Source organism: Aethalodelphis obliquidens, unplaced genomic scaffold (assembly GCF_003676395.1).
Source record: "Aethalodelphis obliquidens isolate GAN/ISIS:26980383/991018 unplaced genomic scaffold, ASM367639v1 scaffold50, whole genome shotgun sequence".
Classification (NCBI taxonomy): Eukaryota; Metazoa; Chordata; class Mammalia; order Artiodactyla; family Delphinidae; genus Aethalodelphis; species Aethalodelphis obliquidens.
Genome location: NW_020837994.1, coordinates 12257042 through 12284672, shown reverse-complemented (window position 1 = coordinate 12284672; position 27631 = coordinate 12257042). Strand labels below are relative to the sequence as shown.

Genomic DNA, 27631 nt, shown 5'->3' with positions numbered 1-27631 from the left:
CCTCAAGCTGATTCCTTGCTTTTACTAAGAAGTGGCATTCTATTTAGTGTGTCACCAACCAGAAATGCTTTCTAAGTCTCTAGCTAGTATTTTAGTCTAATTTTGCTATAAGCACTTAGGAAATGTCCCCTTTGTTAACTGATGCAGCATGCAGGTGTAGTTTTTATGCTGTATGAAACTACCCACATTGTCAAAAGTTAAGGTCTTTCTGTGGTGTTACTATTGGGGCAGGTGTGACCATTCTGAGGCAGAGTAGGTTACGCTGGGTTTAGGCATACACCTAGAAGGAGAGAAAAGCAAGGACAAAGCTTTATGGAAGCTTCACTTCCTAATAAGTTCTCATTCCAAAGAGCTTTTCCTTTATCTGCTGCAAAAGCTAATTCCAAAGTTGGTTTTGAAATAAGTCTCTGTGTGAGAATCACCTGGGGAGCTAAACCTCAACCTGTCTGAGCGTTCTGCAGTCAGGCGCCTGCCCATCTGCCTTGATCCTGGGCACTTGGCAGCTGTCCTGTGCTCTTGATAAATAAGCACTGGATTATTGTGACCTTGGCTTGGAGTGGAGGTAAAGAAATATCAGAAGAGAAGTAAGCAGCCCCCTCTCTCCTTCGCGAACCTGAACTCCGGGGTCTGCACTGATGTGCAGAACTTGCAGTTGATTCGCTTGACATTTCAAGAACACTTCAAATGGAAGCATCAAGCACACTGCACTGGCGCTGCCATCTAGTTCAGTGGCGTCCTAAACGGCAGTGAAGTCTGCGTTTCTCTCATCATTTTTGTCCTGAAGTAGGGTAGCCACTGAAAAGCTCTTCACTTCTGTGTGATTACTCATTGATGGCAGGTGTCACGTACCTGGAGGAGGCAGAGGCACTGCTGTAGGAGAGGAAAGACTCAGGGAGAGAGCCCAAGGAGCCCAGCCAGCAGTCTTCAGAGGCAGGTGCAGGAATGGCCACGCCAGTGTTTGCTGCTCGTAACAGCTATTGCTAGGAGCTGACCTTTTGACAACTATATTGAAATGTAGAATTTGGAATTCATGGTGGACAGAATTTGCATCACTACGGGTCCAAAGTACAAATCAAGGAATGACAATTTGCTTCGTCCGATAAAGGTACGATAAACTGGTGTCATATTGACGTAAAAGGAAGACGAACGAAATAGCATCATGTGAAATGATAGAAAATACATTATTATAGTCTCTGTCCCTGGTTCCTGGCACAGAGCTCCTAAAACCCCTATTATTTCCTAAGTGATAGGCGAGCGCTAAGAGCATCTTTTGTTCTAATAGTTGGTCTTTGACCCTAGTTCCTGACGCAAAGCTTATAAATCCCTTGGAATTTCCTGGGTGATAGGAGTGTTTTTTGTTCTAATGGGGCGACTCTTGATAGGTTCCTGGATAGCTTCAGGATGGGGGCCAGTCAGAAAGACCAAGAGATGATTAGAAGCTTGGAACTTTCAGCTGCAGCCTCATCCTCCAGGAAGGGGGAGGGGGCTAGAGACTGAGTTAATGATCAGTTGTGCCCTTGTGAATGAAGCCTCCATAAAAATGCTAATATTAAGGAGTTTAGAGAGCTTCCAGGTTGTGAACATACCCATGTGCCAGGAGGGTGGTGCACCCCAACTGCATGGGGACAGAAGCTCCTGCATTTGAGACTCTTCCAGACTTTGCCCTATGTGTCTCTTCATCTGGCTGTCCATCTGTATCCTTTATCATATCCTTTATTATACAGTAAACTGGTAAAGTGTAAGTGTTTTCCTGGGTTCTGTGAGCCATTCTAGCAAATTATCAAAACCAAGAAGGGGGTCAGTCACAGGAGCCCTGATTTATAGCTGATCAGTCAGGAGTACAGGTGACAACCTGGACTTGTAATTGGCCTCTGAAGTCTTGTGGGGGGAGGCAATCTCGTGGGACTGAGCCCGTAACCTATGGGGTTTGTGCTAAAATTTGTGTGGAAAACCCACACATCTGGTGTATATTGTAAGTGTGAGTAAAGGAGAAACAAGTGTTTTTCTCATACAAATAATGAACCTAATAACTGAGGTGTTTCTGTGATTGAGATGGCATTTCAAAAGAGTATTTATATAAGCCAGTTTTACTAGCATCATACATCTATTTGGGGAAGGGGGATGGAATTCCCTCCAACAAATACCAACATAAATTCCAAGTGAGTTAAGTATAAATGTAAGGAACTATAAAGATGAAGGAAAATACAGGTGACTATCTCAGTCAAATAGAAAAAGGGGAAGGATATGATTTAAAAAAACAGTTCACCAAAGATGAAATACTAATGACCAATGAAAAGAGTTTAGTAGTAACTGAAAAATTCAAATGAAAACAACAGTGCTTTCCAAGTGTAAGGCTGTTCTGAGTGTTTTTGGACAGATTGTTCATTTAATCAAGTCTGTGAAGGAGGCACCTTTGTTATACCTATTTTATAGATAGATAAGGGTACAAGCCTAGCCGCTGGGGTAAGTCACTTACTGTGTGATCCTTAACAACTAAGTGGTTGAGCTGCAATCCTGAGCCCTTATGGTCTGGCTCCAGGTCTGCCATAACCACTGTGCTGTATACTGTTACGGAGGATGCCATTTTGCTTGTCAAACGGCATCTGTATAACAGCATGGGCAAGAGTACACAGAGTTTGATTGCTAATCTAAAGCTGAAGTGAGTATAAACCAGTACACCTTTTTTGTTTTTGGTTTTTTTTTTTGGTGATATGTTGTCAGAAGTCTTGAGAGTTCTTACCCTTCACCCAGCAATTATACTTTTAGAAAATGTACCCAGATGAATAACCTGGGTGTGGGGTTTTAGCTAGGGGACTTCAACTGCTGTATAGCACATAAGTTTGAAAATAGGAATTGTTCATATCAGAGACTAAGAGATCAGGTTAATGGAATGCATTCCTCCCTGAAGCCACGCCCCCCCCATCCCTGCAACACAAAGCAGCCTGATTGTCATGGATTAGTTTACATCAGCAGATAGTAGACAATTAGAGACTCAGATCTTTACTGTTATCATTCCAGATTAGAAGCCAGTGTACACTACCCCCAAGCTCTGCCAGTTGCCAAGCCAACCAAAGGTAAGATATGTTTTCAACCCTCAGGGAAGGGTTGGTCTGCTGACAATGAGGTGGAGGGAAGGAGTCTCCACTGAAGACAGGAGGAATACTGGTCTGAAGTGCTTAGGAGAACAAGATTCCCTGCCGGCTACCCAGTAGAGAAGAGGGGCTCCCACTCATCGGCAGGAGTTCTACTTTCATATGAAATTTAGAAGGTAAGTGGAACTGCCCAGGAAACTTGTCCTGTGTTATGGGAAACTAAAGGACCCACAGGCATTTTTAGTTTCACAATTAACAAGCAGCTTCTCAGGCGTAGTTTCTCAATTGCAGCCTTACCATACATTTTCACGAAGTTTCGCCACTTGACAATTTTCTCCTCAATTTGTAGCTTCCAGAGAAGGGTGGGGATTATCCATCACATGCTGGATTCATCTGTCTGGTTGGCTCCAGCCCCTCCCCTTCAATCCTGCACTTTAACTGCTGGAATCCTTCAGTGTGCTTGTATGGCTCAGTGCTCATCAAGTATTCAAGGTCTACAACAATTTCAACCTTTCTCATACCTCCATTCTAGGTACTTCTGCTCAGGCATTTTCTCTTCACTGAATAGAACTCGAGTTTTCTGCCCCTTTGCATCTATACGTTTAACCTGTTTTCACTGTACAAATCCTGTCACTCCTGGGAGGGAAAACTAGCAACTCATCATTTTTAGGGGCACTGTAAATTAGTCCTTTCAGAAAGCCATAAAAATATTTGTATCCTTTGCCCTGTTATCCCACTTCTGGAAGTCTAAAGAAATTAACCCAAAGTATGGGAAATATGTGGAAGGATACAGCACAGTGATCAAGATTACCAAAGGAACAACTGTGCGGGCTAAGGATAAGTTCAGTGATGAGTCCCAGAGAATATTTCCATTAAAGGGTAGTAAAGAATTAATGGAGACCAGGAAAGAACAGTCAACTAGAGAATAACCAATAAAGAGACGTCAAGGACATAGTTGAAGTCAGGAATAGTCAACTCAAGTGAAATAAAGCCTCAAACTTGCCCATTGGACTGAGCAGGTAGGAATTTAAACCCTACCCCTCGCTATACCGAGGTATTGCAGGGACCGAAGACAGATTACATGGAATCGAGGAGGTGGGAAGAATGTAGAGGTATCAAGAAGCTTGGTTATGAACTAAAAAAGGTAAAGGACAATAAGCAGAGGGCATACAGGCCAAGGAAGAGTTTTCTTTAAGATGAAAGTAAATTTACTTGGTTCATCCACTTGACACTTTGAGAGCCTTCTATGAGCCAGTAGTTTTAGGTGTGAGAAACAATAAAGGTTTTGTGGACTGTGGCAGGGCACCAAGCTCAGCACATGAGTCTCCTCCCGGCTCTCGGGAGAGGGATGCTGTTTGTTCAGTTTGGGAGAGGAGGGAAAGTATTTCTGACCCTGATGCCAATAGCTTGGGTGGCTATCAAAGCCAGGGTCACAAGGGATGCAGGGGAGCAGTGCTAATCTGCACAGCCTCCACCTGGCCACCCTCACCCCCTGCTGCCACTGCTTCCTGCCCGTCATTTGAATAAACGTGTTTCTACAGAAAAAAGTTTTGCTTTTATGGAGTGTATGTTCTTGTGAGAATAGTCAGTGGACAAATATTTCATGACATGATGAGTACTCTGAAAAAAAGGGTGAAGGGATAGACTGATATGATCAGAGTACAGTGCTACTTTCTATAAGTTATCAAGGAAGACCTCTGATGAGATGGCCTTTGAGCAAAGACAAATGAAGTGAGGAAGCAAGAGGGTAAGATGTGGTGACTGGCTGCCCTTCCCACATACACAGGCAGAGGAAAGACCAAAGATCCTAAAGGAGACTATGCTTGGCTTCTCCGAGCAGCATCAAGGATACCAGGAAGGCTTGAGCAGAGTGGGTGAGAGGGAGCTTGGTGGGAGCAGAGGTCAGAGAGGTGGCAGTGGGCAGGGCTTTCTAGGTCATGCTGAGGTTTGGATTTCATTCTGAGCTGGGATGCCACTGCACATGTTGAGCAGAGGATTCTTTAAGAACTTTTGTTGGCAAAAAGGTCACTGTGGCTGCTGTACTGAGAGACAAAAGAAGGAAATGGCAAATCAGTCAGGAGACAATGGTAATAGTCCTTAAGTATGAGCAAAACTTAGGCCCTGTGAGGATTAGCTGGAAGAGCTGACCAAAGATAAGACACAAACAGTAGAAGGAGCATTTACTGAAGGTTGACCAAGGTGACAGGAGACTTCTGAACTCCCCTTGTCCCACAGGCACACTGAATGTACAGCTACACGTGGAGCAATTACCTCTATAGGAAATGTAGTCATAGCTGAGCAACCCTTACACATCAAGTGAATGAGAACAGAAATACCCACATCAAAACACATAGGTAAGGCTGAGACACACTTTCACCATAAACTCCACGCCAGCACAGCACCAAACAATTGGGAGGGAACGTCTAGTTCCAGCTTTTCCCTGAGGAGTGAAGGGTTTGGATCCCACATTCAGCACCTCAACTTTTAAGACTCCCACACAAGGGATGGGCTCCCAAAACACCAACAAGTCTTGCATTTATGAGATCCACAGCACTGGCAATTTATGAGATGGCTTCACTGGTGCATTCTATCAAACAGATAACGAATTAATACCAACACTTCTCAGACTCTTCCAAAACAAAAAAGAATACTTCCAAACTCTTTATCCTGATAATAAAACTGGGCAAGGTCACTACAAGAAAAGTAGAAGCCAATATGCCTGATGAACATAGATGTAAAACTTCAATGGAATATTAGCTAATCAAATTTAAACAACTGTGGATCATGTAGTACTGTAGTATATATTGACTGAAAAAAATATACATATAAATGTTTTCCAGTGGTCAACTGTACTTAGGAATATATTTAACCAAGGAGGTCAAAGGTCTGTACACTGAAAACTGTAAGACACTGAAGAAAAAAATTGACATAAATGGAAAGCTGTTCTGTGCTCATGCATTAGAAGAATTAATATTGTTAAAATGTCCACCCTACCCAAAGCACTCTACAGATTCCATGCTAGCTAGCCCTATCCAATAGCATTTTTCACAGAAATAGAGAAAACAGTCCTAAAATTTGTATGGAATCACAAAAGATGCTGAATAGTCAAAGCAATCTTGAGAGAGCAACAAAGCTGGAGGTATCATGCTTCCTGATTTCAAACTACATTACAAAGCTATAGTCATCAAAACAGTATGGTATTAGCATAAAAACAGACACATAGATCAGTGGAACAGAATATAGAGCCCAGAAACAAACCCCAGCATATATGGTCAATTTTCAATATAGAAGCGGAAAATATACAATGGGGAAAGGATAGTCTCTTCAATACTTGATGTGAGGAAAACTGGATTGCCACATGCAAAAGAATAAAAGTGGACCCCTATCTTACACCATATACAAAAATCAACTCAATTAAAGGCTTAAATGTAAGACCTGCACCTGGAAAACCTCTAGAAGAAAACATAGGGGGTAAGCTCCTCATCATTGGTCTTGGCAATTATTTTTTGGATTTGACACCAAAAGCAAAGGTAATAAAAGCAAAAATAAAAAAGTGGGATTACATCAACTAAAAAGCTTTTGTGCAGCAAAAGAAACTAAACAAAACAAAAAGAAAAGGCAACTTAATGAACAAGAGAAGATATTTGCAAATGATACATCTAATAAGGGTTAATATCCAAAATATATAAAGAATTCATAAACTCAACATCAAAAAAAAAGTTTAAAAATGGGCAGAAGACCTGAATAATTATTTTTCCAAAGAAGAAATACAGATGGCCAACAGGTACATGAAAATGTACTCAGCATCACTAATCATCAGGGAAATGAAATTCAAAACCACAGTGAGATATCACCTCACACCTGTGAGGCTATTAGGATGGCTATTATCAACAAGACAAGAGATGACAAATACTGGTGCGGGTTTGGAGAGAAGAAACCCTAGTGCACTGTTGATTGGAATGTAAGCTAGTACAGCCACTATGGAAAACAGTATGGAAGTTCCTCAAGAAGTTAAAAATAGAACATGATCCAGCAATCCTACTTCTAGGTGTACATCCAAAGGAAACAGCACCGTTATCTCAAATAGACAACTGTACTCTCATGTTCACTGCAGCATTATTCACTACAGCCAAGGTATGGAAACGACCTGTCTGTTAACAGATGAACTGATAAAAAAAATTGTGATAAATATACACACATGATGAAATATTCCATCTTTAAAAAGAAGGAAATCCTGTCATTTATGACAAAATGGATGAAACTGTGAGGCATTATGCTAAGTGAAATAAGCCAGAAAAAGCAAAACAATTACTGGATGCTATCACTTATATGTGGAATTTAAAAAATAATAATAAATAGAAACAAAGTAGAAAATTGGTTTCCAGGGGCTGGAGGGTGGGGGAAATAGGGAGAGGTTAGTAAAAGGATACAAAGTTAAAAAGAATAAGGTCTGAGGATCTAATGAATAGCATGGTAACTATAGTTGATAACACTATACTGTGTAATTGAAATTTACTAAGAGAGTAGAATTTAAATGTTCTCACCCTGCCCCCCACCAAAGGTAAGAATGTGAGGTGATGGATGTGTTAACTTTATGGCAGGGAATACTTTCACAATGGATACGTGTATCAAATCATCACATTATACGCTGTAAATACCTGAAATTTTTATTTGTCAATTATATCTTAATAGAGCCGAAAAAAAGAATGTACTAACAGCATTAATTACTTAGAGTAGAAGGAGTTAAGGAAGTTTAAAAAAAGAGAGAGGAGATAGGCTGAAAAATCAGTGGGAGGAAGGGGAAAGCTGAGTGGTCCGGAGTGGAGGTGAGATGGGCTGGGAGGTGGAAGAAAGTCAAATGGAGAGCCTGGAATACAGGTGTATACGGAGGACAATGTGCAGAAAATGCTCTTTTTTTGAAGAGCATTTTCTTTCCCTTCTGAAAGCATTTCCATGATTGAGGAAAGCACCTGCTTCTTGATGAGAAAATGCAGCATAGCTGTAACACTGTGGACTCTGCAGCCTTGCTATGAGTTTGAACCCTAGTTTGGGCAAGTTACATACTCTCCCTGTGCCTCAGTTTCATCTATAAAATGGTATAATAGTGCCTACCTCATAGGGCCAATGTAGTCAATGAATTAATAAATGGAAGCATTTTAAAACAGCCTGGCACATGATAGAAGTTCAATACATACTTACTATTCTTACTGGAATGCAGAATAGCTTGTGGTTAAGAGCCTAGATTCTGGAGACAAAACACCTGTGTTCAAATCCTGACTGTCTCTTACTAGCTGGGAGACTTTGGGAAAGTTACTAAATTTCCCTCTGCCTGTTTCTGTATCTGTGAAATGAGAATGATTAGAGACCCTACCTTCATAGGATTATAAGAAGGATCAACTAGGTTAATGTAAGTAAAGTGCGTTTAATAAGTGCATTTAAGTGTTTGCCATTATTAGTCTTACTAAAGAACCTTTGAAAATATCAGGCTTTGGATTTATCCAAGCTGTTCTGTTTGCATAGTTGATGTCAGCGCAGTGCTGGTGGAGGTTCCATGAGCTGCTTCCAAAGCAGAACCCCAAGCCCCTGACTCCACATGACCTCAAGCAGGAGTCCTGGGTGCTGAGGCAGCTTCAGCAATACTTCAGTTTGGTGTGACAGAACACTGTTTTGAAAACAGCAAGCCCGACAAATCTAAGTATACTTAGGTCGGCAGTTTTAGGTGCCCTCAGATAAAGCAGAATACTTTCTAAAGTAGTTTGAGCCCTTTTTAAAATTTATAAGAGAATAGATACCGCAAAGACTTATTTAGTGTCCTGGAGACTACATTTTACTATTGAAAACATTGACTTCAGTGAGATTAATATTCATGTCAGTCTCTGTTTTAGGATTAGGTTTGGCTGTGTGTAACAGAAAGTTCACACCAACAATGATTCAAACAAGACAGAAGTTTATTTTCTCTCGTGAAAGTCTGAGTGGACATGGCAGCTTTGCAAGGTTGTTAGGTGTCCACTTTTAGGTGTTGGGTGTCTTGCTGTTCCACAGGCCTTAAGGTGTTCCTCTCATCACACAGTCCACTGTGGCTGAGCAGCAGAACTACATTCCAAGCAGCAGGATGAAAGAAGGGGGGAGAAGGGGAGGGAAAGGGATGACCCAGAAATTGTGCACAACATTTATTCACCTTCCATTGGCCAGAACTTTGTCACGTGACTGCAAGGGAAGCTGGGAAACAGAGACTTTAATTGGGGTGACCGTATTCTCAACAACTAAATGAATGTATTATTATTGAAACGGGGAGAATAGATTTGAAGGAAAACTAGCAGCTGCTATCGTAGTCGTACATTTTTTATTAAAAGAATTGCTAATTTCTTGAACCTTTTCTGCTCAATGACCTCAAAACCCTACCATGTCACATATTGTAACTTGAGATCTGAGATATCCTAAAAAAGAATTATAGTTTATAGTTGTAGAATTTAAATATTTCAAAGGAGTTAAATGCAAAAAAAGTTAAAAGCTTATAAAAGGAAAAATAAGCAAATCCAAACTCGTAGTGTTCGGCAAATGTTTCAAGCACGTTGGAAATGTGTACCTTCTGAATAGATTTTAGGCCCTGCTATATCCCAAGTTGACATTTTTACATAAATAGCGCAAAAGCCACAGAGGACACTTTTTAAGTGGCTAGGAGAAAATGACCCATGCAAAAGGAAATGTAGCAGTCAAAGAACATCAAAGATCTGAAGTTAATTGCACACTTGCACCAGAACCTCAAGTGAGGCCAGAGCCCACCATCCCTCTGATTTGGTGTCTGAGGGCTTTAAAGATAAAAACGCTTCGCTGGCCTCTGTTAAGTCAGGCAGAGGGGAATCCAACAGAGTTAATTTTCATTCCTCTTAGGAGGAGGGAAATGTTGCAAGGCCTAGCATATTTTTATAGCTGAGACTATACAAAAAGATGGCCCTAACCCAAGAAGGCGAGAGGTCAGTGAGTTGAGCAAAGGATTTGAGGAAGGAAATGCTGACAAAACCTTTTACTAAGAATCTTTGAGTATATCTGCATCTGCAGTCCTTTCAAACTTTTGCTGGCTGGAAGTCTGGAAACATTTCCATGTGAAGAATCTTTTAAAAGTATCTTGGATGTTTTTTAGCACTTACGTAGATCATAAGAACAGAATGACCTAACACATAACCAATCTAAAGAGTCATGGTCAAAAAAGCAGCCTTTCTGGGAACTTGAGCCTCACAAAGTCACAGGAGCAGGAAATGGAAATACTTAATCAAGTTAAAGTCACTAATATTTAGAAAGCCTCCGCTGCTTGAGGGCACAGTTCCTTGTGTCGAGTGCAAAAGCCAGTTTTATTCCAAGAAAAATACAGAGAACTGTTGTGTTGAGATCTAGTAAAACAAGCAAGGATCAAGCAGGCCTTTAACAAACAGCCCTTTATTGCCACAAAAATCCCCTTGGTCTCCCTGACCCTGAATCACTCCAGTGTCTGACTCTAGGATTCAGAAAGAAACAAAATTGTTACCACTGACCCACAGTGCGGAGTGCCCTTCCTCCACTGCACTCGTAAGAATTTTGGAACTGGGTTTACTACTTGTCCCTACTGCTGTAGATCTGCAGATCCAGGGCAGGGCTTCTTAGAGTCCTCACACGAGTGGGTGGCTGAGCCCTCTTTCCAGCCACCCTGAAACGAATTCCCCCCTAGAAGTGAGTTCCTCTGCTGAGTTTCTGACTAACCTCTCTATCCAAAACTCTATTCCTTGTTCTCCAGTTGTTCTCCCTCAAGATTGAGGAGTATCAAAGAAAAGGGGAGATTGTAATTGATCAGGATCCTATGGTGCCTTCCCAGGACAGACTCTTGCTATGTTCTCCGCCTGCATCTTGTTTGTAGAAAAACTTTAGCCTCCTAGGCCCTCCCAGAGTCCCAAAGAGCAAATTTAATCAGAGAAGTGAGAAAATGCAAAAAGGAAAACAAGCAAGACAAAATAATAACAGTTTAGCCATTAAACAGTCCAGGACCTTTAGTTCCTCTTCCAGGGCTGTGGATAATATTCTGAGCCATGTCCTTGAGCTGTTCTGCAGATACTGAAACCCCCACCAGGTGGAGGAAGTTAACTGCATTTTGACCCCAAGCACATAGACCCCAGACTGGTGGGAACCAGAAGGTTGATGACGTTGACTTCCACTTACCTCACCACCAACCAATCAGAAGAATGTCCACAGCCGATCACCTGTCCACACCTGCAACCCTCTCCCTCACCCTCTCTTTGAAAACCTTTCCCTGAAAGCGATCAGGGAATTTGGGTCTTTAGAGCATTAACTGCCCATACTCCTTGCTTGGCCCTGCAATAAATGCTGCACTTCTCTTCACCACAACCTAGTGTCAGTAGATTGCCTTTACTGCACACAGGTGAGTGGACCCAAATTTGGTTCAGTAACAACCAATTTGGTTCAGTGAGCCCCTTGATACAAGCACGCAGGGCCCAGCTGCCATCAGAGCTTTTTCGGCGCCTCACAGCATGTGATGGATCAGACACGGGCACACTCTGTGCACCTTTGAGTGAATGTACTGTAAAGACAAGCAGAAGTCTTAGGCCTTTCTCCCAGAGATTGCTGTTAAATTCAGTTATCATTTCAACTGCCATGTATTGCATATCTACTGGGTGCAGGTTACATGCAGTCTCTGTCATCCTTGAAACAATCCTTCAATACAGGAATTGGGTCCATGTAATACTGAGGAGAATAGGCTTGAAAGAGGTGAAGTGACTGCCCGAGATTCAAGGCAGCCAGCCTGATCCCAGAGTGTTTCCCCACACGCCACCCAGTCTCTTTACACCTTAATTTCTTCAAACCTATCTTGTTCCTGGGCCACAGTAAGCACATTCCCAGCCTGATGCTAAGGCTGCCAACACCCTGTCCCGTCTTCCCCAGTCTTGAATGACAACATATAGAACTCACATGCTTGGTTTTTCTGAGAACTGAAACCAACATAAAATTCTCCAAAACTCATCTTAAATTTCTTTTCCAAACCTATCGCTAAAGGTGTGAAAAATAAAGTATTCTGAGTTAAACACAACCACCGCACCACCTAGAATATCCTGTTCTGCCATCTCCCACTTTCCTTTCTTCCTTCTCTGCTGTTAGTGTTTAAGAGTGAAAGCAGGTTACACCAAGGCTGAGAGGCTCCTTGACCCATCAGGCACTTTTGCTGGACCGTGAATATCTTGAGGAAAGGGTCAGTTTCATGTTGCCTCCCTCATGTCCTACACACAGTGCCTGGGTGCAAAGATTCATTTGATAAGTGCTTTGTTGGATAGGTGACACTGATGGGAAGTTCACAGTGGTACAACTTTATTGAGATTTCCTTGTAATGTAGTCACCTAACAGGGCTACCACCCTAAGCTATTAAGAATCTAGGTTGTTAGGAAAATCCCGAAGATTTGTTTTAGAGATACTGCTATCTGCAAATTCTAAACGCAAGGAATAATATTAACAGAAGAAAAGAAAATTCTTCCCTTTTTCCAAAGGATGCCTTTTCCACTCTGACATCTTGGCAGCAAACAGGACTTTTAGTCATTTGATATTTTCTTCTGATTCAATTTCACATTGTGAAGGAGAAACTGCCACACCTAATAAATAAATGCTGGAATCCTACCATGTTATGCCTGGCTTGTTTTAATAATCTCATGGTCTGAACTTTCCAAATGTGAAAGTCAGTTTCTGCTGACCTACTGAAACCAATGAGCTGTCACATAGGCTATATTTGTTGGTTACTGGGAGCTCTTTGGTTTGTCCCAGTGGAAGGTCAGTAAGTTTTTTTTTTTTTCCTACCCAAGAAAAGTAAAGATCTTATCTATAAAAAGTTTACCTTTCTTTCTTGAAAAGAAAATTGGCCAGTTCACTCCATATTGTTACTAACTTTTCCAAGGACGTTTCTGTTTCTGTTGACCTTTGAAAGATTGTCCTAACAAAGTATTCTGCCTTCCTGTCAGGAAACACTCTTGCTGCCGTTCACACTGTCACTTCATGGAGTGGATTGGAATATGGTTATTTGGGGGGACTTTTTTTTTTGGCTGTGCCACACGTCTTACAGGATCTTATTTCCCCAACCAGGGATCAAACCCGTGCCCCCTGCAGTGGAAGCATGGGAGTCCTAATCACTGGACAGCTAGGGAATTCCCTGGGTGTGTGTGGGGGGGCTTTTTTTTTTTAATCTTTCTGAAGTATAAAACATATCAGTCACGTACCCAATCTTAAGTGTCCTGCTTGATGAATGTTTGCGAAGTGAACATGTCCATGTTAACTGCCACTCATCAAAATTACCAGAAAACTCTTTCATGTACCATCCTCGCCATTCCCCTCCACAAAAGTAATCACTCTTCTGACTTCTATCATCAAGATTAGCACGCTCGTCCTGTTTTTGAATATTGTGTAAATGGAATCATACCGTATGTGTTCTTTTGTGTCTGCCTTCCTTCACTCAGTATTACGTCTATAAGATTGATCTACATTGCTGCATATGGAAATAGTTTGTTCTTTCATTACTGTATAGTATTCCATTGCATGAATATAGCACAATTTACTTACATATTCTACTGCTGATAGTCTACTACTGTTTCAAGTTTTGGCCTATTTTCAGTAAAGCTGCTAGGAACATTCTTATCCCTGTCTTCAGGTAAACATAACCACTTGTTTCTGTTCCATATTAAGAGTGAAATTGCTGGAGCATGACATACATATACACATATATGTATACATGTATACATATATACATACATATATATGTTCAGCTTTAATAATTACTGCCAAACATATTCCAGAGTGTTTGTGCCAATTAATACTCCCATCAACAACTATGAGAGGAGTTCAAATCACTCTGTATCCTTGTCAGTATTTACTATTTTCAACTTTTAAGTTTTAGCCATTCTAGTGGGTGTATAGTATATCGTGGTTTTAATTTGCTTTTCCCTCATCACTGATAGTGTTGATCTCCTTTTTAGGCTTCCTAGTCATTTGGATATATTCTTCTGTGAAGTGCCTCCTCAAATCTTTCTTTCTACTGATTTGTACAAGTTCTTTATATATTTTGGATATGATTTTTTGGTTAGATATAGGTATAGTAAATAAATTCTCCCAATATGTGGTTTGCCTTTTGACTCTCTTAATGGTGTCTTTTAATGAAAAGAGATATTAATTTTAATAAAATGCAGTTTATCAGTCTTTTTATGATTGGTTATTTTTATGACTTTTATTTTTCCCAGGGAGGTGGTTGATACAGGGAGCAGTAGGCTTGATGGAGCCATGTGGAACACTACCAAATCCACATTTACCCACGTACCAGATGTAGTTTAAAATTTCAGGCATAGGCTTTGAGGATCTATTGGATGTGCACAGGGGAGCATGAAAATATTCTTATATTTTCTACTAAACGCTTTATTGTTTTACGTTCCATATTTAGGTCTCAGATTCACTTTGAGTTGATTTTTGTGTATGGTATGAGGTAAGAGTCAATGTTCATTTTTTTCCCAGCTACACAATTGCCTCATCATCATTTATTATTAAAAAAGACCATGCCCCCCCCCCCCCCCAGTGAATTATAGGGGCATCTTTGCAGAAGTCAAGAGACTGTAAATGTGTGGCTTTGTTTCTGGACTCTTTATTCTGTTCCACTGGACTGATTCTTCATCTTTGGGCCTGTAGTGCACTGTCTTAATTACTGAAATGTTATGTTAAGTCTTGCAGTTTGGTAGTGTTAAGGTCTCCAATTTGTTGTTTTACTTCAAGATTGTTTTGGCTATCCTAGGTCTTCTGCCTAGGTTATAAATTTCCATAATAATGTTACAAAAAACTTGTTAACGTCTACAAGAAAATGCTAGCATTTTGATTTGGATTGCACTGAATCTATAGATCAAGTTGGGAAGAACAGACATCTTAACTCTTTTGAATCTTCCACTTCATGATAATGGTGTATCTCTCTGTTTATTCCATTTATTTAAGTTTTCTTTAATTTCTCTCAACAATGTTTTGAAGTCTTCAGCATAGAAATTTTGCTTATATTTCATTGCATGAATTCCTTGATATTTGACGTTATTGATTCTATTTTATTTTTCCCAATTGTTTGTTGCTAGTATAAAGAAATACATTGGATCTTTATTGACCTTGTACTCTGTGACCTTGCTAAATTCACTTGTAAATTCTAGTAGTTTGTAGATTACTTTGGATTATCTACATACAAAACCTTGACATCTCTAAGACAATTTGTTTCTTTCTTCTAATCTCTATGCTTTTAATTCCTTTTTTTTGCCTGGTTAGAACACTCCAGTTCTAGTCAACACTGTTGAATAGAAGTGTGATGGTGAATATATGTCTTGTTCCTGACCTCAATGGGAAAATGTTTAATATTTCACTATTAAATACAATTTTAGCTACAGGGCTTTTTTTTTTTTTTTTAAAAAAAAAAGATATTCCTTCTTTGCTGAGAGCTTTATCATATTATTATGAATTTTTATCACACTGTTAAACTTTATCAAATGCTGTATCTAGTGAGATGATCATATGAGTTACCACCTATGTTCTGTTCATTTTACCCTTGATTTTTTTATTTTGAGATAACTTTAGAATCACATGCAGTTGTACAAAAATAATACAGACAGATGACATGTACTCTTTATCCAGTTTCCCTAAAAATAAGCATTTTTTCCAAAATTATAGTACAATGTCACAACCAGGGTATTGATATTGATATAATCCATTGATCTCATTCATGTTTCCACTCTGATTACTGAATATTAAACCAACCTTGCATTCTTTATTCATGAAATATATTATAATATTGTTAGATTCAATAAGCTAATATTTTGTGAATGATTTTGCATCTATCTTCATGAGAAATACTGGCCTTTAATTTTCTTTTCCTGTAATGATGTTGCCAGGTTTGGGTATTAGAATAATATTGACCTCATAGAATAATTTGGAAGTGTTTCTTTTTTCTCTGTTCTCTGAAAGAGTTTGTGTATATTTGGTATTGTATCTTTTTGAAATGTTTGGAAAAATTCACCAGTGAAGCAAGCCAGCTGGCTTCTTAAATTTTTTAAATGCAGATTGGATTTTTAAAAACATATCTAGGCCTAAATCAGAATTTTTGTTTCCTCCTGTTTTGTAGAAATATTTTTCAAGAAATGTGTCCATTTCATCTAAATTGTCAAATTTATGGGGAAAGTTTTTTTCTGCTTAATTTCCTTTTATCCTTTTAATAATGTCTGTAATTCTGTAGTGATGTCTCTTTTTCATTTATTTCCTCTCTTTTTTGATTAGTCTTACTATGGGTTATCAATTTTAATTAACCCTTCAAGGAACCAGCTTTTGACTTTGTTGATTTTCTCTTTTATATGTCAACTTTCTATTTAATTAATTTCTGCTCTTTATTTCCTTTCTTCTACTTTCTTTGGGTTTATTTTTGCTGCTTTTTTTAGATTCCTGAGATGAAAGCTTAGATGATTGAATTTTCAAACTTTCTTCTTTTTAATACATGAAAGGTTATAAATTTCCCTTTAAACATCACTTTAACTGGTCCCCACAAGTTTTGATGTCATATTTTTCATTATAATTCAGAGTATTTTTTCCTTGTGATTTCTCCTTTCACACATAGGCTTTTCCGAAGTATCTTGCTTACCTGAAAATTACAGCTTTGTTTTTGTTGTTGTTGTTTTTACTTATTTCCTACTGTGGTCAGAGAACCGTTCCATGCATTTCAACTTTTTGAATATTTGTTGTCACTTACTTTATGGCCCAGGATATAGTCTATTTTTGTAAATATTTTATGTACACTTGAAAAGTATGTGTAATCTACAGTTGTTTAACTTTTTATATCCTTAATGATTGGGGTTTTGTTTTGTTTTTTAATCAGTTATTGAGAGAGGTGTGGTAAGACCTTCAAGTCTAATGGTGAATTTGTTTCTGCCTGTTTTCTTTTTTCTTTTTTTATTGTGGTAAAATATACATAAGGTTTACCATATTGCTTTTTAGTTTGGTAAATTTTGTTTTATATATTTTGAGATTATATTATTATTTAGAATTGTTATATCATCCTGATGAATTAATCTGCTTATTATTGTGACATATATTTCTTCATTTTCTTAACACTTCTTACCTTAAAGTCTACTTTGTCGAATAGTTTGGTCACACCAGCTTCCTTCTGGTTAATGTTTGCATGGTGTATTTACTTTCAATCTATCTGTGGCCTTATATTTAAAACGTGTTTCAAAAGAAAGAAAAAAAAAGGCATTTCTTGTAAAAAGCTTTATAAGTAGAACTAGCTTTAAAATGGAAAGTTGATGCCAAATTCAGGCACAGTCAGAGTGTCCTTGGCTTGTGGTACCAATAAGAGGGAAGGAGTGATGACCTTGGATAGAGACTCAGCAGTTTAGACTTGATATAGCTGATGGGAGATGGACCTCCCTGTTGATGGAATATTTTTGTAAAAGAAATTACCACCCTCAAATTTGTTTCTAAAATGTTTGATTTTCATTATAGTGTTAGGTTAAAGAAGAGTAGACTTGAATTGTGGACTGGCTATCTATCATTCAGCACCCTCAGAGGGAAAGATGTGTAGTCAGTGCTATGCAGACCTCTAAATTTTCTCAGAAAATTCCTAATTGAACTATTTCATATTGGCATCCTAGATTGATCAGTAAATTTTTAAGTGGTAAGCAACCTCAGAGACCATCTTGGCCCACTGTCATGCTCCTCTGTACTTGAATATGGAAATATAAAGTGTACTTTCATTTTTGTCACTCAGGCCATGCAAGTAAATGAATAGCTGGATACTCAGATCTTTGATTTTAAATGTAATTATGACCTTTAGAAATAACTGCTTTGAAAATGGACCAAAGAGTAAATAAAATGGGTGACTGATATACCTCAGTTCCCAAAGGAAATGTATAAGAAGCTGTTTTTACTTTGCAGATTTCAGTCTTAGAGAAAAGACTTCATCATTTTATATGTGATGTGGCTTTCCGGGCTCCTGACATTGTCATAGAATTTGACTGGTGTCTCCTCTTGGGAATGGATGGGCATTTTCTTGCTCTCCACAGTCATGAGCTTCACTTCCAGGGGGCCCAAGTTTACATAATCCTATGGTGAACAGACACAGAGGAGAATAGGAGAGGTTATTCAGCAAGTTACCAGCCTTCATAGATCAGGTTTTATTTACTATAGTTGGCCTCTATATGACAGATTTCATTGCCCTCCTGATTATCTGAATGCTGTATGACATGTGAAATATGAGAGCTACTGTAAATAAAAACCACTCAGTAAAGTTATATACCCAGTGGGGGCATGGTAGGCAAACCTCCCAAAGAGCAGGCAGCAAGGCTTGCAGGCTTGTCTTCTGGGGGCTTGAGCCGGGGAGGGAACATCAACTACAGCAGGGAGATATATTCTCTGCAAGCTCTTTAATTGGTAAAAGGAAGTAGGAAGTATTGGCTGCATTTATATAGCCCTCTGCTGGCCAGGATATAACCACAGCAGAGTTTTTTATATTAATCAAGAACAAAATGAGTGATCTGCAAACATCTTTGACGATAAATATCTTTTTTTTAAATAAATTTATCTATTTATTTATTTTTATTTTTGGCTGTGTTGGGTCTTCGTTTCTGTGCAAGGGCTTTCTCTAGTTGCGGCGAGCGAGGGCCACTCTTCATTGCGGTGCGCGGGCCTCTCACTGTTGCGGCCTCTCTTGTTGTGGAGCACAGGCTCCAGACGCGCAGGCTCAGTAGTTGTGGCTCACGGGCCCAGTTGCTCTGCGGCATGTGGGATCTTCCCAGACCAGGGCTCGAACCCGTGTCCCCTGCATTGGCAGGCAGATTCTCAACCATTGCACCACCAGGGAAGCCCCACGATAAATATCTTAATATTGAGCAAATCTACATGGGTTTTGCACATTTCACAGGATCTACTGTAGATATAAAACTTACCACATTCTGTCAAACTGAATATAGTTTCAGATATCAACAAACAGAATTAGAAGTCTAATTTATATGAAATCCCACAGCTAACCCCAAACTGACTTGAAACAGCTCCAGCCCTACCCAATGGGCCTTCCTCTTGGAAGCCTCTCCAAGCTGTAACTCCTTCTTTTGGATTCCTTCAACACTTCAACATGAGTGCCCACTATGTGCCAGGCTGTGTACCAAGTGCTGGGGCAAAAGACTGGTCAGGGAGACAGATACAGGTAGGACATTCCTCCTGTACAGTAATCAATGATTTTATCAGTTTTCTACTAGCATGTACACTATTTAGGGCAGGGCCTGCCACATAGGCGTCTTTGAGACTTCATTTCTTCCTGTTCTTCCCCTTAAATTCTCAAGCATCTAACAAGTACCTGGCATGTTGTGAGGGTCTCAATAAACATTTATTAGAATTTAGGAGAGTCAAAGAATGAAAAAGGAAGGCAATGTTTTATTAATATTTCTCAAAAATTCATATAACTGTATGTAGCTTTTAAAATACATAATTGCAGAGCTACAATAAATGCGAGATAGGAGAAAAGTAAATTGATGGAAGTCTACCATATATTTCAGAACCATCTGGAGCAGGATTCTGAAGTAATAGACTCTCTTAGTCTGCTTGAACTGCCATAGCAAATACCACAGGCTGAGTGGCTGAAACGACAGAACTTTATTTCTCACAGTTCTGGAGGCTGGGAAGTCCAACATTAGGATGCCAGCATGGTTGGGTTCTGGTGAGAGCCTCTTCCTGGCTGGCAGATGGCTGCCTTCTCACAGCGTTCTCACAAGGCAAAGCCTCTTCTTATAAGGCCACAGTCCTATCAGGTGAGGGCCCATCTTCATGACCTCATATAACTTTAATTAACTCCTAAAGCCTGTATCTCCAGATACAGTCATATTGTGTGTTAGGGCTTCAACATGTGAATTTGGGGGAGGGGTGGGGACAAAATTCAGTCTGTAGCACATACAGTACCATTTCCACCACATCAAAAACTTCCGTGGAAAGTAAGGTCTTAGAAGAGAATGTAGGCGAAACATTCTCTGACATAAATCATACCAGTGTTTCCTTAGGTCAGTCTCCTACAGCAATAGAAATCAAAGTGAAAATAAACAAATGGGACTTAAACTTACAAGCTTCTGCACAGCAAAGGAAACCATAAACAAAAGGAAAGGATAACCTACGGAATGGGAGAAAATATTTGCAAACGACACAACCAACAAGGGCTTAATTTCCAAAATGTACAAACAGCTCATACAAGTCGACAACAAAAAAACAAACAACCCAATCAAAACATGGGCCTAAAGAGACATTTCTTCAAAGAAGAAATACAGATGGCCAATAGGCACGTGAAAAGACGCTCAACATCGCTAATTATTAGAGAAATGCAAGTCAAAACTACAATGGGTTACCACCTCATGCTGGTCAGAATGGCCATCATTAAAATGTCTACAAATAACAAATGCTGGGGAGGGTGCAAACCTCCTGCATGGTTTGTGGGAATGTAAGTTGGTGCAGCCACTATGGAAAACAGTATGGAGGTTCCTCAGAAAACTAAAAATAGAATTACCATATGATCCAGCAATCCCACTCCTGGGCATATATCCAGACGAAACTATAATTCAAAAAGATACATGCATCCCTATGTTCATAGCAGCACTACTCACAATAGCTAAGACATAGAAAAAGCCTAAATGTCCATCAACAGATGAATGGTTAAAGAAGATGTGGTACATATATACAATGGAATACTACTCAGCCATAAAAAAAGAATGAAATAATGCCATTTGCAGCAACATGGATGCAACTACAGATTATCGTACTAAGTAAAGTAAGTCAGACAGAGAAAGACAAATACCATATGATATCACGTGTAGAATCTAAAATATGACACAAATGAACCTATTTATGAAACAGAAAATCAGGGACATAGAGAATAGACTGGTGGTTTGCCAAGGGGGAGAGGGGGTGGGAGAAGGGAGGAGTGGGAGTTTGGGGTTAGCAGATGCACACTGGTATACATAGAATGGATAAACAACAAGGTCCTACTGTATAGCAAAGGGAACTATATTCAATGTCCTGTGGTAAACCATAATGGAAAAGAATACGAAGAAGAAGAATGTATATATACATATACATGTATAACTGAGTCACTTTGCTGTACAGCAGTAATTAACACAACATTGTAAGTCAAATAGAAAAGAAATTTAAATAAATTCAACAGATAAAAACATAAAAAGTAAGAAGGTTTTTCATTCAATCAAATGGTATGCAAGTTTGGAATTTTATAGACAGTTGTCCACTAGCGTGAGGTTATTGTAACATACAAGGCGTCATGATTCCATATACTCATGGGGGTGTTTGAGTGTTATAGAGACTAGAGCTTTAGTCTTTAAATTATCACTTGATGGTAGCAGGACTGAGTTGTACTTAGTTAAAATGGTTTTTGTTGATTTATTCAGTTTCTTTTGCTTTCTTAATTACTCTTTCTCCTACCAGACTTTAAGTTCTAGGAGAACTTTCAAGGTTATTGGTAGTACCAAGAGGGAAAACAGCAAGGGGTGGATGTGAAAGTGACTGGAATGTACCAAAAGGTTTTAAAATTAAAAGGCTTGATAATCTAGGTTTCACCTACTGGTATATGTGACTGTTTGTACTTTCCAAAGATGGTCATGCTATCATATACATCCTATCCCACGTGCTTTTCTTACAATATGATGCTGACCTTCCTCTTTCAAGATGCAGGACCTGCACCGTTTCTCTTTGGGTGGAACTTTGTAGCTACATCGACAAATAGAATATGATGGAAGTGTTGATGTCCGATTTCCAAGGCTAAGTCATATGAAACATTTGGTCTCTGGGACTGATTGCTTTGGAAGAAGCCAGATACTGTAACAAAGGGACAATAAAGGTGCCCTGTAAGGAGGCCCATGTGAAGAAGAACTGAAGCCCCCAGCTTAGCCAGCATCAACTTGCCAGCCATGTGAGTGAACCACCTTGGAAGTGGATCTTCCTGCCCAAATCAAGGCTTCAGCTAAATATAACTGCACCTTCTAGAGAACCCAAGTGAGGACTGTCCACTGGAGACCTTCCCAAATTTCTAACCAACAGAAGCCCTGAAAGAGAATAAATGAGTTATTGTTATAAGCACTAATTCTTGAGGTAATTTGTTATGTAGCACTAGATAACTTACATGGTATACTAGTAATGGATGTCTATAAATGAATATATGTAGTAAGTTGGGCAAAAGTAGGAGTGAAAATAGTATCTAGTGACAGACGTGAATGGTTGGCAAATTTTACTAATAATTGCAAATAGAATTTTTCAGCATCCATACTTCAGGTTAATTTTCTCCACTAACTAATAAAGCAACATTTTCTCTAGTAGTCAAGATGTTTTCTCATGAATCTTACCTTGAAATCCCGCTCATCCTCATACAGTAAGTATTTCATATCAGAGGCTCCAAACTCTATGCTTGAACTCTCTTCATCTATCTTCAGCTGCTGGCTGTATCTGCTGCTATCCTCATGACTAAGATGTAAAGCACTGCTCCCAAGTGCTAAGCTCAACAAGTCTCTACTTTTTACTTCTGCAGGTTGCAATTGTGACTTTTCTGGGATGAGTGCAAAGAAATTAATTATGTACAATTTTTGAACAGATTAAAAATACAATACATACTTTGTCACTTATTTTTTCAGTTTTAGTTTTTTTTGAATTGAAATATGGTTGCTTTACAATGTTGTGTTAGTTTCTGGTGTAGTGACTCAGATATATATATATATATATATATATATATATATATATATATATATATATACGCTCCTTTGTCACATTTTAAATTTGAAAGACCTTTGAGAATCTCCTGGAGGAGAAAAATTTGAGAATTAGAAATGTAGAATCTAGGTATTAAAGTGAGAGTGAGTCCTATTATTCGAAACCATATCTAGGTTGTATTTCCTTCTGTTAGCTAATAAGTTATAATAATCACATGGGGACCTGTGAGTGTGTTGGTATTTTGGTTGGTTGGCTAAATTGGAGCACAAACCATGCCAGTGTAGACATCATTCCATCCCTCTCTACTAGTGTCTATTTAATTCATTGTGACACATGGTGACTTTGATTTGAAAAGTCACTAGAGAAGGGAGATGGGTTAGGTAAGCTCTGCAAGCACAGAGAAATATGGAGGAGCTGGCAGGCATTATTCCCTGAATAGCTCTCTGATATAAGGTTCCTGTCCATAACAAGAAGCGCAATTAAGTGTTTGTCAACTTTTTAAAAATCACCATTACAATAAAATAATACCTATATATGTTTCTGGCAACTCCAAAGGCATTTCTTCCTGTGCCACTTCCTGTCCAACAGCTTGAGCAAGATATAGTCGCCTAAAAACAAATAAGAAAAGTAGTCTGTCAGTCAGCAAATATTGTACCACCTGCTCAGTAGTGTCTTATCTCTCTGCTGGGTGCTGGAGACACAGATGAGAAAGGGGCATCAGGCCCAGTGGGGTGGCAGACAGGCTTACGGTGTTTGATGGTGATGGTTTGTACCATGGTGGGTAATTATGTGAGGAGCACAGTGTCAGGAGTGCCACGGGGCAAAGAGAAGCAGCACCGGATTTAGCCTTAGGAGGTAAGGAAAGGTTTCCAGGAGAAGATGAAACCTGCGTTGAGTCTTGAAACACCAGGGGCTGTTTGCCAGGGAAGAGCTTGGGGTGAGGGGAGGGCATCCCATGATTAGGAAATAACAGGCTTAAAGTCCCAGAAATGAGAGTGATCATGACACCAGTTACGTCACTGTTGCAGGGAATCCAGATGAGGAATGGGATGGGATTTGAAATAAAGAGAAAAAGAGAAAGACAGCAGTAGGAATCCAAGATGACACCTAGGTTCTGGCTCTCGCTGAGCGGCGTGTTCCAGCTACAAGCCTGGTGAGTTTGCGTCTGCTGTTGCAACTCTCTGCATTGCAGAGGCCAGTGGAATTTTCAGTCAGAAGACATGATACCTTGAAAGCTCCATACAGCATTGCCATGAAGTTTGCCTGAAGCTATAGCATGAAGCAAGTGCCCCTGGCAGATGCACCAGCCATACTTCATGCTTAGCAACCAGAGTGAATCCCCTGGATTACAGGCTGTCAATTACTTAAAGACCACGAAGGAAGTGTTATCTGAGATGCTTAAAGCTTAAAGCAAATAATGTAACTACATACAATATTTATATCTTAAAACCTTCTTAAGAGTTAACTTAGTGAAGCTCTGGTCTGCAGGTGGACAAGTCTGAGGCCACAGAGTTCTCTTCTTTCCTGGTTTTACTCTTTTGAATAACTAAGATCTTAGTAAACGCCGTAACCTTCTGAAGTCTGGCTTCTCTCTTAATCATTAGTTTATTGTCACTTTTGTACCACCACAGGGCGGCAACACTTGTTATAGAAAATATTTTACAGAACGTTATCATATGAAACTAGCGTTAGATTTGAGGTACTGGTCCACCTAGCCTCAGCTCTGCGGCATGGGAGTCCCTGGGCAGTCACCTCTAGCTTATTCAGCTCATCTAATGTATCAGACAAATACTATGATGTTCTATGGGAGTCAGGAAGGAAAGAAGTTTGGGGAGCTCTGGATGGGAAATACAGTAACTCTATTAGGTAGAATACCCCATTCTTCATCCAAATAGGGAAGTTTTTATATGTTTACTGGGTACTGTTCATGTCTATTTCTCACCCTACCAGAATATACAGGACTAAATTCTCAACGAAGAGGTGGAAAGAGCAGTTACCATAAATTACACAGTATGTGTTAACATTTCTTTGACTTGAAAATGGATACAGGAAAAGCTCCTGAACTTTTTCTTCTAGATAAGCATTGTAACAGATAATTGAGGGTTTACACATTTCTGTTTCTTTATTCGGGTCTTTCTAAGATGTCCTAAACACTTGTCTCAAGGACAATCTAGCAAGGAAGCAGATGTTTAAAAAGTAGTCCCTACTGTGATAAATGCTAGTTACAAAGGAAAAGTTCAGTGTGCCATGGAGGCAAATACCGGGCCCCTAACCCAGTTCTTATAAACGTCGCCCATGCTGTTTCTTTTCCCTCAGACAGATTTTGAATTCATCTCTCCCAACTCTGAAGCAAAACTAAGCACTCAGGTCTCTCACTAAAGAAAACCAACCCACAAAGCATTGATGAACAATGTGGATTTTACTGAAGATTTCTGTGGGGAAGCTAGAGGATAGGTTTAAATTGCATACAATACAGCAAACAACTTAATGAAAATCGCCATTAAAAGTTTCCCATCTCCCTTTCCTGTCCTTGCCAAGCTCTCTCTGGCCGATGAAAGATTTCCCCTTTATTATAATGAGCACTTCACATCCACATCAGCAGCAAATCAGGTGCACTAGACTGAGCTGACCAAAGCAGGAAGTGGGGTTGGCAGTTTACAGGGTAGCACTTTTCCTAAGGGTTGGCTGGTTCGGAAGAGAGAAAAAGAACACAGCGGACAGCAGGTGGAGCAGTGGTTGGAAGGCACAGCTGGCAGAGATTCAGCGTGATCACAAAGTGGTGGCAGCAGCAGGTGCTTCGGGGTAGAGGCGGGACGGGAGTGTGGAGCTGGAGACCTGATCATAGGGAGGGAGGCTGGCAAAAGAGAGCATTGCCTGCTGGGGTGACAGTGAGGCCCGCCACCCCCTAGGGACCCTCAAGGGCATCAGCTCAAGAGACTGGAAGTACAGGAGTCCAGTAATCAGCCAATTCATTCAGCCTGACTGCCTGCCTCACTTACACTGGTATCCGTGGCTCCAGGGCGGCATACATAGACTGTGAAAGGGAGGCAGGTGGCCTCTTTCTCTGTCCTGCCCCACCCAGTGTTCAGCCTATAAAGTAATTGCACCATCTCCTGTTTCTCCAATCTTGTATCCCGACACCCATCACTTAGCTCAGCAAATAAAAACCCCACAACTTGTATCTACCCTTCTTGAAGCACATGAGGAAGTTTGCCAACAATAAATACTTTATTATGTCTCTAATAGTATTTTTTCCATGCCACACAAGCAAGACCTACTCAGGTGGAAGTGTTTTCCTGACCCTTCCACCATGTTGAACTTCTCTCCCATCTTGCACATGTACACCTTACATTTGTGTGATTTAATTCCTCGATCTTCCTAAGCATGTTACTATTTAGGTTATTTCTTGTTTCTGACTACTTGTCCAAATTATGAATGCCACTTTGGGTTTTAATACCACATTCCAGGGCTCTAATTTTTCATCAAGATTGGTATATTAAGACTTTTTTTTGTCAGGTAAGAAAAAGAGATAACCTAAACTACAAAGCCATATACGTATTTGATTTCTCTCATGCAGGAATAAATGTGACTTGGAATGCCAGGCTATTTTCTCTGCCTAGAAAGTAGTTTGCCTCTTTCATTAACTGTCAAAGGAAACCATTCTATAATCCACAAGGTAACCAGTTGCTCAGAACACTCCAGGAGTTCCCATCAAGTTGATCACTCCCTCCTGTGTGCTGGCTTCGAACCCCGTACCTCTTCCGCTGTACTGTTATGCGTTTATTTTTATGCCCAATTCCCCTGCTGGCCCAGAGGCTTCTGAAGGACAGCAGTTGTGACATTCATGTTAAGTGTTTGCTACTATGACCACAGTGCATTGTTAGAAAAAGCAAGTCAAAGTCTGCACTGGACCAGTGGTCGGTTGTAATGATCTTATACCTTCCCCATGGCCATTTTGTGAGCTCCTTTCTTTTCAACTATTAAAGAATTGTCATCTTAAAAAAAATAACTTTTTACAGATACAAATGTTAAAAAAAATACTTTCTAGATATGTAATGACTCTCACCTGGGTATTTTGAGATCCACAAGTCTGCAGTTGAACAGCTGATCAATAAGCACCAAATTTTCTCCTTCCAGCTCATGAATAGCATGTTCCAGTTCTTCCACTTCCTTCCTGTGATTTGCGATCTATTCTCAGGAAAAGAGAGTGGGTGTTAGTACTTATGGACTTAGTTCTATCTAGTCCTCTATAAAAAACTCAACTTTTAAAAGTGCATTTGTGGTACTTCCCTGGTGGTGCAGTGGTTAAGAATCCACCTGCCAATGCAGGAGACACGGGTTTGAGCCCTGGTCCAGGAATATCATCCCACATGCCGTGGAGCAACTAAGCCCGTGTGCCACAACTACTGAGCCCGCGTGCCACAACTACTGAAGCCTGCGCGCCTAGAGCCCGTGCTCTGCAACAAGAGAAGCCACCGCAATGAGAAGCCCATGCACCACAACGAAGAGTAGCCCCCACTTGCCGCAACTAGAGAAAGCCCGTGCAACAACGAAGACCCAACAGCAGCCAAAAATGAATAAATTAATTAATTTTTTTTAAAAAAGTGCATTTGCCTGAGGGGAAGATCTATCCTGTATTATTTATTACTGGGTTTGCTCTAAGAAGGAACAGGTGGGACTTTTTTCCTGGTCATTTGCAGAACTTGGTTGCATGATTAGGCAATTATTACTGAATGGCAGGAGCAGTCCTTTCCTACTCTTCA

General features: G+C 39.9%; 1 protein-coding gene across 1 annotated transcript in view; it reads right to left on the bottom strand.

Annotated features, from left to right (window-relative positions):
- Positions 1-14288: 14288 nt before the first annotated feature.
- CCDC83 (coiled-coil domain containing 83) overlaps positions 14289-27631 on the bottom strand; it is a 46750-nt gene continuing 33407 nt past the window's right edge. Inside the window, exons 8-11 of the mRNA XM_027083579.1 lie at positions 26935-27056; positions 23397-23476; positions 22508-22707; positions 14289-18221 (exon numbers count right to left, since the gene is read on the bottom strand). Of these exons, the coding sequence (XP_026939380.1) occupies positions 18063-18221; positions 22508-22707; positions 23397-23476; positions 26935-27056 (561 nt within the window). The 3' untranslated portion in view covers positions 14289-18062. The remainder of the gene's footprint in view (positions 18222-22507; positions 22708-23396; positions 23477-26934; positions 27057-27631) is intronic.